The sequence below is a fragment of the Aythya fuligula genome, chromosome 4 (genome assembly GCF_009819795.1).
Source record: "Aythya fuligula isolate bAytFul2 chromosome 4, bAytFul2.pri, whole genome shotgun sequence".
Lineage (NCBI taxonomy): Eukaryota > Metazoa > Chordata > Aves > Anseriformes > Anatidae > Aythya > Aythya fuligula.
This window is the reverse complement of record NC_045562.1, coordinates 7,003,542-7,017,134: the sequence shown is the minus strand read 5'-3', so window position 1 is coordinate 7,017,134 and position 13,593 is coordinate 7,003,542. Positions and strand designations below refer to the sequence as shown.

Here is a 13,593-nt window from a genome sequence, read left to right as displayed (position 1 = left end):
ACTTGAAGGATACCGACCATAATCTGGGCTAGATTAACTCTGTGCTCATTACTAAATTAACAGGAGGAGGCTGCAAACCATCACTGTTCTAAGAAGCCTTTACAGTACAATAAGTGTGCCTTGAATGACTACATCCAGTCCCCAACAAATCAAGTGTCAGGACTGCATCACATCACATGGCTACTGAGATGAAAACGATGCCAGCCCAGTCTCCCAGGCACATCCAAAGAGAAGAGGCTGCTGGCTGTTGGTTAGGGACGTACATCACTTTCATACTCGTTTCATTACAAACCCAGATATCTCCTGTTGCAACCCCAAACACTGAGGTAAAGAGCCTCATTAGCTCTAAATCACCAGACGCTGCCACAATCCTACAAAGCTGTCTTAAATTTGTCTTTCCCTGTTTGCAACACTTACACTCACTGTGTTTCAAGAACACGGCTCAAGTATCCCCTTTATCTTCCAGACCATTCTTAATAAATGTTGGTTTTTTTTTTTTTTTTTTTATAAAGTTTGCAATCATTACTTCTGGGTGCTTCAAGCAGTCACTACTCTGCTAGACATACTGGCAGACGTTCTGACACTTTGAAAAGAACATACAAAGGAAAAAAGAGTAATGTATTTATATATATATATATCAAGGTATGTCCACAGACTTTGAGGAGAGTGAACTTGACTTTCATCAGCCAAGAATACAGCCCAAAGACAGCGAGTAACCCAGGTGTAACAAAAACAGCACATCTGCACCCAGTGAGGCTTTCAGTGAAGGGAATCAAAGGCAGTATTCTGCTCTTGGGGGTCTGAACTGGCTCAAACAACAACTTTTTGCCTTTCTGGTCATCACTTTGCTCACGGGTTGCAGATGGGGAATACAAACCAGCAGTTCATTTATGACCAAGCTTTTCTTATAATCCATCAGCCACTGCTTTGTCTATTTAATGGGATTTGAGTTGAAATCAATTCAATCTAATTTTTTCTAAGAACATCCTGTTGGGCACTGCATCAAATGATTTATTAGCAGTGTAGTTCTTCAAGACAGATTTTCAAATAAAGGCATAAAACAACCATGATGGCAGCATTAAAAATTCATATTTACCAGCAATTACCGTAAGACGCAGACAAGACACATCAGGTCTTACCTTTACAAGTATGTAAAAGTCGCCTGCTGCACGGCATTACGTTGTGGTGTTGACTTTCTTACGCTATAAGCTGCATTTGTACTTGCCTCTAATCACACCATGATAAATTCGGTTTGTTGCTACAAGACTTAAATGTCAAGCAACTTGTAGAATTTTAAGCAAAATGTTGAGGTTTAATGTTACCTGCACATGCATGCTAAAAGCTAAATCACAATAATAAAAACTGTGTTGCAGAGATGAGGAAAAAAGAAAAGAAAAAAAAAAAAAACTTTAACAAATTTCATTCTTGCTCTCAGTTGTATCCCTTCAGTGACATTTTTTAATCTACATGGGTGTTATAATGTATCTGAAGTGTCTTCAAAACTATATGAAACTCTTCTGTGACCGCCAAGAACACTCCGGGAGGAAAGAGACTTTTTTAATATAACAATGAAATGAAGGATTGTTACAAATCATTCTTGTGACATACTGCCAGTGCTTTTATGTTTCAGGCCACCTATATTTATATTCACTTATATTTCATCTCTGTCGTTAACCAATTTAATCATAATGGTTCTAGAGGAAGACGCTATTCCATTTGCCTCACATGACCTGTTTTTCTCCTTAACTGATGGACATTGTGTACATCAACTTTTTCCTTTGGACTCACATGTTTCCTCCTACATTTGCTTTATTATTTTGGCAAGTATGAACTTAAGTAACAAAAGGATGTTCCCTAGCACTATTTTCTTGCTTCCTTGAAAGCTATCATACAAACTGATTAACACTTTCCTACTTCTTTGATATCTCTTCATAAGATTTAACCAATATTTAGAAATAAATCATGCACTTAGTTTCTCCTTTACTAAACAAGGAGAATAGACAGTCAGCTAAATCCATTTTAATCCCTACAGTAATATCTGATATCAAAATGAAGTATTCATGTGCACAAGTAGATACACTAACATAACTACAATAGGAATCTAAAAAACTCCACATAAATACAAGCTCCTACTAAGATGCAAAACCAAACCACATCAGCTGAAATGCAATACTCCCAACTGCTTACACCAGCTATTAGAGCAATACTGCCTGTACTGTAAGATACCCTAACAGTATTATCAGTGAAATTTACAATGAAAGCTGTGAGTAAATGAAGTGTTAATAATGAACTGTGAATAAATCTTTCAAGAGCACTTCAAGCTCTTTAACAGCTGAGAAGTTGTTCAAACCTTAGCAGACCTGTAGGAAACAAACACGGAATATATGCATTAAGATACACTGGCAACGGACTGAACATCAATTATATCCAAACAAGAAGCCACTATTCCATCAATAGCAGTATATTCACAAAGGGAAAAACAAAAAAAATATTAGCAAGAAATTAGCCTTAAGAAGATTACGGAGTAAGTAAAGCTAAAAAGCATTACAGAAACATATAATTATCCCCAAATGAGTGTTATAAATCAAGTGTAACCTTCCCTCAAAGCACCCTAGAAGTAAATTTAATGAAATTGAAGTTCAAAATTCATATTGAGGGCACCTAGGCAACCTGGACACGACACTTGACATCATGCCAGTAGCATGTTTTTCATGTTTCAGCATGGATTTTTTTTCCCTCTAAGACAGCATTGTTTCGTGACAAGTGCTAAGCTTGCTTAATAATATAACTAGGTTTTCCTTGCTTAGAAATAGTGACCGTTCTTACATCTCCAGCACAAATGATAAATTCCTTGACTTTACGATATATACAAAGCATGGCCATTACCAAGTCAAAGAACTGGGGAAATCTGATTCATTTTCTGGGCTTGTAGAGAGGCCCTCGGCATGAGAGGCTTCACAGCAAACCTCAGTTGCCAGCAGGAGTCTCAGCTAGGAATATCCAGTCGCATGCACACTTTACCTCTCACCTTCATGACCGGGCTGTCTGGAAATGCAATGAGTCAGAGCCCAGCACCACGCTCCCCGTTACCCCTCTTAGGCTCATCGTTGTCTTACGGAGCCCAGAACCATGGTCTCAAAAACTGTGATGGCAGCAACATCGCCCAGAAAAAGCTCAGCATTTAGACAACACTAATTTGGTACAGTGGCAAAGGCTCAAGCAGGTTTAGCCAAAAGCACAACATCACCATACCCAGCCCAACTGTTACCAGGTAGGGGTTAAGGTGCCCATCCCCTGCCAAATGGTCTGTGTTACACCAAGCAGCCCCTCTGAGAGCTGCACAGTCCTCACAGAAGGCAACTTCTGCGTTACGTTCCCTCTCTATCTTCATTTTTCTCAGCAGCCTTTCCTGGCTGGACTGCTTCCAGCCTTACCCTGATCACCCTACACTTACTCATCCTTCTTGTTTCACCCCAGATGAGACCCCACCTTCAATCCATACCATCGCCAGCAACAACACATGCAACCTGCATTGAGTCCCGCGAAGCCTTCACGTGGAGAGGAGCTTCTACCACCAGTAGAAGCCTGCCTGTTGATCGGGTTAAACTCTGAGAACAGCAAGTCCTTCCTTTTAGGACTAATTTCCACTCTGCAGGCTTATTTTTTTCTCTCAAAATGGAATTAAGTGTACTATTGTAATTCCCTCAGCATTATGTACCCAATTTTTTTTAGACTCCCATTGTAGTCATGTCAGTGTATCTACCTATGCACACAAATACTTCATTTCAATATCAGATATTACTGTAGGAATTAAAACGGGTTTAATCAAGTGTCCATTTTTATTTATTTATTTATTTGTTATGGTAATGACAGAGTGCCAAGTTCCCCTTCAGTTATCTTTATATTTAACTATATTCACACTTTTTTTTTTTTTCTTTTATGAAGTTTTCTTTCTACTGTGATGATCACTGTCACGGCTCAGACTGCTAAAATATCCCAACCACATCCACCCTCATCATCTAACCCACCTTTTAGGAGCAGCAAGCAGCGCTGCCTTGGCAAAGCACTCAGATACCACATTTAGAAATGTTTGATCTTTGACGTATCTCTTCCTCCATTATCAGATATCTCCCTCCTATTCTTCCTGCTCCCAACCCAGGAGCACTGACACTCTGGTGTTGTGTGTCCATAAATACAGCGCTGGAATGCAGTATTACCTAGACACCTGTCACTTAAATCAAACCTGAAGTGAAAAATGAGCAGAAAAGTACAACAGGAGGCATTCCAGGCTCATCCTGATGTACATCTACCCTGACAGGCCTGAAGTCCGGATTTTTCTTTTGCAAATGTAGCCAGAGGTTTCCTCGACGTGGTAGGCCAGGACAGGCCAGAAGTTCACTGAAAGCGCCCACTCGTTAGCAAAAGCACACAGCGGAAAACAAACAAAACCCGCCAACCAACTAAAAAACAAATTCCTACCTGTGTGATGACAGACACAGGAACAGCTCACGATGATTCAGTTTTTCAGATATTTCAGGTAGACCTGCGGACTGCAGCATGCAAAGGCTTTAAATAAATAGTTCTTTAAGGCCAGCCTCCTGCAGATTTGTGGTTTGTGGTTGATTGCAAGCTGTGAAGGTTTTGCTGTGCTGAGGCATCTGTGAAGACTGCTCATGGATGTGAATTTTCCTTTCTCTAACTGCTTGAATTCACTCTGCTGCCTTTCCTTCAGTTCGGGCTGTGCTTAGCATTTATCTCCTATACTTTGGCCACCTGCATTCCTGAAACCACGACCAGGCAACTTCACCTTTGAAGATCTTTTAAAACCTTTGACGAATTTCTCCAAGATCAGCCACTAGGTGTTATAGTTCTGGTGGGGTAGGGGAACGCAGAGGTTCAGGTGGGTGAGAAGGACGTACCCATGGGTGAAGTGCAGTTAAAGCTTTGCTTTCTTTGAAAAACAATTTATTTATTTTTTCTCCAGAAGGTATTTTCAGCTTTCCTGTAATCTCATTTTAGAGGCAGCTCCTCGTGGGTCTAGCCTTCATTTTCAACTTGAAGGACGCCGTGTTGATCAGTGGTTCCTGACTGAGCTTGAAGGTCAGCTCTCTCACAGGCTGCTTTTAAAATTGTTGATCTTCCCACATCAGAAAGTTAATAATCGTTAACCCAAAGGAGGCGTTCAACCACCCTGGGCCAGAAACACCTTCCCCGGGCTGGGAAACCTCCATCCTCAGGGCGTTTTCCACACAAGGCGGCGTCTCCCCGGGGCGACAGGGAGCAGGTGGAGGAAGTTTCAGCGAGGGCTCCCCTCACGCTCCAACCACCGGGTGGAGCCGGGGGCGGCCCCACGCTTCCGGGCCGCCGGCGGCGACCTCGGCTGTCGGGGCAGCGTTTTGTGCCCCGAGGGAAAGAGACGGAGAAGGACAGGAGGCGGCCACGGCGCCATGCGGCCCGCAGGTCGGGGCAGGGGCGGCTGGGGCCAGCGCCTGGCGACGGGCGGGCTCGGGGGGCACGAGGCTGCCCCGCTGCGGCCGCCATCTTGTGGCCGGGGGGCGAGGGGAGGCAGCGAGGGGCTGCCGGGTGAAGCCGCGGGCGTGAGGGGAGAAAGGAGTGTTTTTTATTTATTTATTTATTTATTTGCTTGTTTTATTATTATTATTATTTTATTTCTTTCTTTGCCCCGTGCAAAGGAGGGTGTAGCTGTGGGTTTCCCCCAGCGTCGTCCGTGAGGGCGCGGGCGGCTGCTGGCAGGGTGTGAAGGTGGCGGCTGTGGGGAGGTTTGTGTGGCGCAAGGCGCCCAGAGGCACCTGGTGTCCAAGTTTTCCGTGCTGTGCTGGCAAGCGGAGAGCTCATCCCTGATATTTCTGGAGAAAAGTGGGTGCAAAGTTGGTATGTAACCTGTTAATACGGCTAGTCCCTGTCAGTTTTTTCCCCTTTTGAATATTTCCAGTGATTGATGCTACTTCTGTGCACTTTTCCTGACAAGTTATGCAAAAGTCTTTTTCTGAGGAGGCTGCTCTTAGCACCTCGAGATGGTTTTAGATAATTTTTCCTTGAAAATAGTCCTCAGTGTGCCCGTTATTGTCTTGCAGTACATAACGCAGCTTCTCTGACGAGCGGGAAGTCTAGCACTAAGTTAGGAGGTGACAGAAAAAATGTTGTATGGGCACCCTTATTCTGTCCTGCATGTGTGGCCATGCTGGGATAGAGTCTTAAGTAGCTAACAGCATGCTATGTTATTAATTAAAAATTGATTACCCTTTTTCAGTCTCTCAGCAGTCACTACAGTATCTAGCCTTATAAAGCTGTACGGCAAATACCTGGTATGCCGTACACGGAAATATTAATTTCCTTATTTATGTTTTCAGTGGTTTCTCACATTATTTTCGTGCCTCAAAACTGCCGGCATATATTTTGTCACTCCCTTGGTAGATGACGGTGTGTTATCATTCCATTTACAAGTGGAAAAAGCTGATAAAAAGATCAAATGATTTACAAAAGTCACATGTAAACCAGTGGCAGGCCTGAACAGGAATCGGGAGCCCCTGGCTCCCAGTTCCTCTGTTCGTTCTTCCCAGTCCTGTTTCCTTATTCACAGAAATGCTGTGAGCTTACTGCTCCCATTTTCTTCAGATAAATTTGCAAGGCTCAGCAACGCTTAAATCAAACCAGCGACAGCAAAGCTGGGCTCTCAGAGGGGAAATGAAAGATGTGTAGCCAGATGCCAGAGGTTTGGCTCAGTTGACTTGCTTGTGGCAGGGAGTTTGGCTTTATCTTTGCAAGTCAGGACTATATTTTATCCTAATTTTATGAATGAGGAATCAAGAAAGAGATCTGAAGGCCTGTCTCTGCAAAAGTGACTCAGTACTTTGGTTTACTGTTCTGGCTCACCTTTTTAAATGAGTGCTTTAATTGTCGAGACAGTTTCTTCAGAGTACCTTATATTTTGTATCATAATACCAAAGTAACCCTATTATTTATTAATTATCAAGTGCAACGTTCAAGTGATATTAGCAGCGCAAGCTGTTGCTACCTACTATGCTTATTAAACAGATGAAAACACTAGGGAAGAAAGGTGAAGTGGCTTTCCAACCTGTTGGATAATAAGTCAGTTGTAGATAAAATCTCAGAATTCAGGACTGCTTTGATTGCTCCTCAAAGCTGGCTGTAAAATGGATATGGTTGTTTTACTAGGATCTGGCCTTTGCTAAATGGTATTTTCTATCTAGACTCTACTTGCAGCATCGCAAGCTTATTTTAAAGAAAAAAGTAGCGTGCATGAGCAAAACTACATCTTTAATAGCATTTCTAAATATGCATTTTACTGTCCTAGTTATTAGGCAGTTATTTCTGTGTGGTAATGATCAGTTATATTCTGATAATCACACACACTTCCTTAGTGGTCGCTGTATATAAATGACAGTGTGCAATTGTGCATGACCTGGGGATGTACAGTTTAAGGTTTGGCTTTTGATGAATAAAGGCAGTCAGATCCTAGGTATGCATGTGAAATCGCTGCAATAATTGCTGAGCAAATACAGCAGAGCACCACAGAGGCATGGCAGGTTTCCCAGCTGCTTGCAGCCAGTTCCACACATCAACACTGGCCGGGAGACAAGTAGCTGTAGGCTCAGGCAGCAGTGGATATGGTGGACTTCTACTCTGCTGTCATTTGTCTCTTGTTTTTTTCATGTATTGCTCTGCACAAGCCTCATTCTCCACCTGGGACTGCCATACACATACACTGCTTTACAACAGCACCAAAGCTTTCTTACCACACTGAAAAGACATCTTTTTATTTTTTCCTGATGGACTTCCTGGCTGTGAGGTACAAGTTGCTGTGAGTGCATTGCCCATGGCTTAGTCACACTTGAATCTGAAAACTCTTCAGAGTGCACCGTGGGTGAGACGGTCTTGTTGCTTGTCAGTATTTTGTAGGAAACCCTAGTCTAGAGGAACTTCTTCGTACAAATTCAGCTGAACATGATGTACCTAGTCAAGGTAAAACATCCGTAATGCCTGATCCTTGATGACACCTGTCTTCACTTGAGATGAGAGGTACTGACAGGATAACTTGCTAGTGGCTGTGTCATGTTCGAGTTATCACTCCCTCCATACTCACGAAAATGAGTGGCACCACTGAGATCTGCCGTCGTGCACTCTTTATGTACCCGATGTGAATTTCTGTGCCTCCAGGTGTTTCTGGGACAATATTTACATGACAAGGGAATCTAGAAGGTGAATAAACACAAATAATACTTGATTTTGTTTTTTCTCAAGAATTAGGGGTGGCCTCATTTGTAGCAGCCTTAAAGTTTTTTAAAGACCTGCACTTCTAGGGACAAAATAGTCCTCAGGCTATGACTCCCTTCAAAAATATAAGGGGTCTAGTGGCAGAATTTTGCAGTAGATTTAGCAATCACATAATGTGAATTATTAACACTAATAACGTCTTAGCAATTTGAGTATCAAAGAAGCAAGTACTGGAGAAATTGCTGTCTTCCATTTACAGTCCTAATTAGAAAGGAAGTTCCTATTTTTTTGTTGATGAAATATTTTGATATTTCTGCAGAGAGACAAAAATATAATGTTCAGATATTTTGAAGCTGAAATTTGGCTCCTTAAAAGCTAGAAATGGAAATCTTCGCTGTGATAAAGGAGTTATTCTGACATGTACTCCAGATGCAACATTTACAGATGAGTCTGTTGGCTAGGAATTGGAATACAAAATTCTAAAAAGATACTGAATGAGGAAGAAGAAAAGCAGCTGCTGTTACGCTTTGATACTCAAGAACCTTGTGAATAACACACAGCAATTGTTGACCCTCAGAAGTGTTGGGTAGCTGATTCAGGTTCAAAAGTTGATCCTAACAAGATGTTTCCCTATGTGAATCCTCTCCAGCCTCCCTTCTCTTGCGCACTGATTACTGAAGCTTACCTATAAGCAATTGACCACCCACATTTGAAAGAGCATATCACTGCTGCCACAGTAAAGGCGAGAGAAAGAGCAATTATCTCAGCTTCTGAAAAGAAGGTTTATGTCCAGGGACTGGAGAACTACTGTGTCACTGTTTCCTTTCAGTGTCTCTCTTGGAGCTGATCTTTGAGCATTTATTTAGCTTCCATACCCTGTTATTGGCTTGTAGGGAGTAAAGAACATTTTACCTCCTCTAGAAGGCAATAAGCATGAGTGCCACAATGCGAACAGCAGCAATAGTTTGTGATATGTAATTACATATTCCTGGGAGGTCCAGTCATTTCTGGCTATCATGAAGAAAATGAAGTTTCCCTGACCTCTTGTGTAAATTAAAATCAGGCAATTAGAATATGATCTGTGATAAACAGCTAGGTTTTACTAAGTGTAAACAAAAGTTGTAGTAGGTTCAAAATGATATTTTAAATATCTAAGCATGCTGAAACTGCCTTGAAGGTAAGACAGAAATCACAAATATAATTTAAACATTAAATTGGTGTCTATGGCATGCAATAATTATTGATTATTATTTAGTGTCCATTGGCTCCCTGCATAGTAAGAAAGCAAGGCTTTGTGTTAACTCCTCAGAGTATAATTTATGCTATCACAGAGCTGACACTTAAGTAAACAGGTCTTAAGTACTCCCATCATTACTCTGTTTTTCAATGTTTCTGTGTGTACAATTAAATTAAGATAAGATTTATGTGATTGATATAGTTCAAGCCAAGCTGAGTTTGGAAAGCATGCTTTTGCTTTCACATCAGATGCTTAACAGATGTAAATGACTCGAAACTTTATCCAGATAAAGTAGCTACAGTTTGTGGTTGTGGTTCACTGCTTCTTGTCTTTGCTCAGCACCCCGAGCTTACATTTTATACAACCCATTGCCAACTGATAACTGTTTGTTGTTGCTAAATATTAATTACAACAAACCTACAACAGTACGTACAACTTAAACTTGAAATCCCTTTTAGAGATCTTTTGCGAGTTTTCATTTATCGTAAGAACTACTCAGAGGTTTTGCCTAACTATAGTCTGTTTTGCCTGTCCCCCTTCAGTGACACCCAGCTAGATACTTTTCTCAGAGATCGGTCACCCAGGTGTGCTGCCTGAGCGTTGAGAGAGCATTCAAAACCTGAAGAACGCAGCAGTGTGCGCTGTGAATAGAACAGGAAAGCAAACTTCCTTTTCCTTTCTTCTTGCTCATGAAGACAGTATCAGCATATATGGGAACCACGAGTAAATGGCAAGTGTTAAACAAAATGCTACGGTTTCTCAAAAGCTCACAGTGCCAGGTGGTTGCCATTACTTTGGGGAGGTGAGCTTTGTTCTATCAACTTGGAGGGAAACGAAGTTTCTGTTTATTTCTGTATTGGTATGAGTTGCTTCTGCTGCCTATTTTTGAAATTGACTTGAACTTGGTCCTTAGTGCTATCTTACTTATAAGAGAAATGCTGGAAAATTATTGTTAATGTTCAGGGAGATGTAGAAAATGCATCAGACTTCTGTCAAATCAGACAAAAATTTGTACAAATAAACCTAAGTACAGGTCTCAAACTGTGTCAAGCAAATATAACGCAATTCCGAGAAGGGCAGAAAAAGTCAAGTACTCAGGGTGCTGTAATAGTGTGAAAAAAGCAGAGGGTATGTCTTGGCAGAACAACTCTTTGCTGTGCAGATAGACCCAGCCTAAATCTAGAGAAAGAACGTGGCAGTTCTGGCAACAGGAGCTCCCTCGGTAGGATGCTGCACAGGCTTGTGTTTTTTTTCAGTGGTTATGGTAGCTCACTCAAACTTACTGTGGGATCTTGATGTTGAATGACTCATTTTAAGACTGTGATAATATTAAAAATAAAGGGAGGACAATGTCCTAAATTAAATGGCTTGTCTGAGATCACATAGAAAACTAGGAAGGATGTCCAGCGTATGAGTGCCTTAACGTTACATACTCCAAACTCTCGCCTCTAAGTAAGAAAAATAGGATGAAGGTGTTGTAATAGCAGTAACAGTGAGATAGTAATGATTGCTTTTAACTGCAAAATCATTTCAAAGCCTGTCCAAGTTTCTGCAGTCTTTTTGAGCATCTGTGCAGAACTGGGCATGTGGCTGGCGTGCAGCGTGTGATGCAGGGCTTAGCTTTCCTCTCCAGAGATGCTCTGTGAGGATGCCGAGGTCAGAGTGGAGATGGCTCCACAAGCACCCATTTTGCCTTCCCTGGGGCTGATGCAGCAGCACCTTTCTCAAAACGGATCTTAAGAGCAGTGGATTTTTCTTGGAAGGTGTCTTGAGCATATCCAGCTCTGTTGCTGTGCTACCCCGTGATTTTATTGCTACAGTTCAGATCTGTGTTTAGATCGAGTACTGATTGATACAGCAGTGTTTCAATGTGGTTATTGATAAGTACAATGTGATTGTTGGGAGGCAGAAACAAAACAAAAAAGCGAGTGGAATAAAATGGGTAAACTGGTAAACTTCACTGGTTATCTATTGGCATTTTAAATACTCCTTTGGGTCTGGTAAGTGTGATGTGCATGTGTTTGTGCAAAAAGTGTGCTTATGCTTAATTGCATCCTTTAGAAAAAGGGAAAAGGGATTTTTAAGTGTGTGTTTAAGGTCTAGTGACAATTTTTGTAAGGCTATGAAGTTGAAATGCAGCACCTTTGTCAAATTGCTTATTTTATACCCTTTTACCTACTACTGGGGAACTACTGGGAACTGCTTCCAGGGAGTTCCTGAATTTTGCGGATTTTCATAGCTGAAAAAACAATCGCAAGTATTTTCTGCTTTTTCACTTGAATGCCTTAGTAGAAGCTGATACTTCTTAATTCCTTCAGTTCGTAAGAAAACTTCTGCTGCCTTTGAAGTCCATAGCTCCTGGATACATGTCTTGCTTTTCTCTTTGCTGCTGTGAAACATGCTCTCTAGCAGTCTCCAGGTTTTGCACGTGACTGTGGGGTAAGGAATTTGGAAGGAGACTGTATTCGTAGGTCTAAGGTTCTCCATCTAAGTCTATTTAGCAAAACTTCTTAAAACCACTAGGAAAGCATGCATGTCGTCAGCTAGGAGACTTTTATGGCTGTCTTGTCTTTCTGCTGAAGTCCTACTGCAGCTTCTGTTCAGTTCACATGCTTAGTGGTTTTGGTTTGTTTTCGTTGGTTGGCTGTTTTTTGTCTTCCTTCTCTGGACAACGTCAGAGGTGGAAAGGGAAAGAGGCTGCCTAAGTGTTGCCTTGATACCAAGTTAAGATGCCAGTAGATGATAGCGTAGCCATACCTAGGAGTGAAGACCTCATCCTAAATCCCCTGTTTTAGACATATGATATTCACCAGGTAAGACTATTCGTATAAGAAATAAAGATAGCATCCCTCTAAAAGACAACACCACCTCCTTTTGCCCCCCCAGCCTCACTGAGATGCTGCCAAGGCTCCAATGCACTCAAGTCTCTGTGAGAATACACGCACGGAGCCCGTGGTGCCTTGCTGTACTTTACCCTTCAAGTTTCTCAGCGTGGAAATGTGCCTGTGTTCAGTCTCTTGAACAAAGCAAGCTATTTTCCTGTCAGAATGTAATGAAGTAATGATATTTTCACTTGCCATTGATCATTATATTTTCTTCCAAATAATAAAAACACTGAACAGTACTTTTTTTTAAGTTGTTGTCCACAGCACTGGGGGAATGTTAACACATGAGGAATGAATAACTGGAGGTTTTTTTTTTTACTGTATTCAATGAAAAGGGTTTTTGTGTGTGTGTTTTCTTTCTTTTCTTTTTTTTTTTTTAATATAAGATGAGAGGTATGATTGAAATAGTGTTATTTATTTCCTAATGGCAGCCTTTGGAAAAACACAGAAAGATGTATTGAATGGTGTTTACAAATTGAACTTCTAAGAAGTAGAACAATATATATGTTAAACATATTTTCGTATGGTACACCCTTTTATTATTCATCCTTTTCATTTATTCATGAAACATTTACAATTTAAATAACTGAAGTGAAAAACTAATCGTCTGCCTGGAGTGAATCAAACAAGAACAATTTAGAGCAATTTGAGGATGGAAAATAAGAGCCCCCCTCTTAGGTAAAGCTGGTGTCTTGGCGAGGGGGGGGGAAGGCTAAATACAGCACAGGCTTCAAAGCAGTTTAATGCTGAGGTGATGGTAGGCAGTAAAAGAAAACAAGCAGTACTTTTGTCAGCAGCCACATCTATGCTGCTGGTCCTTGGATTTTAAGATTTGTATTTCAGAACTCGTTGTAGTCACTTGCTGTCTGATAAGCTATAATTTGTCTGAGTGGCAGAAATCTGTTTTAATTAACAAACAATGTGAACAGCAAGACAGGTATCTTCTGATTTTGATTAGCTTCCTTTTAACATATGATATATAACAAGAAACTGGTAGATATGCAGTATAAAATCCTTTGTGTGAGCGTCTTATCTAAGGTTTTGTTACTAAGAATTTTTCCAAGTGTGTGCAATAGCATTCAAATCAGCTCTGACTGTAACAGCAGCCAGGAGTATGTGCTTGAGTTACGAGGATGGAGAATCCTCAGAGGGTGGCCAATGCAGCTAGCAGCCTAACAGCAGGCTTACGCCCCCCCAGAGCAGTTCTTCCCTTTA

The 13,593-nt window shown here is 41.3% G+C and overlaps 1 protein-coding gene across 1 annotated transcript in view; it reads left to right on the top strand.

Annotated features, from left to right (window-relative positions):
• The first annotated feature begins 5,409 nt into the window (after positions 1-5,409).
• Positions 5,410-13,593, top strand: part of BANK1 (B cell scaffold protein with ankyrin repeats 1) — a 133,555-nt gene continuing 125,371 nt past the window's right edge. The window contains exon 1 of the mRNA XM_032186184.1: positions 5,410-5,460. Coding sequence (XP_032042075.1) covers positions 5,448-5,460 — 13 coding nt within the window. The 5' untranslated portion in view covers positions 5,410-5,447. The remainder of the gene's footprint in view (positions 5,461-13,593) is intronic.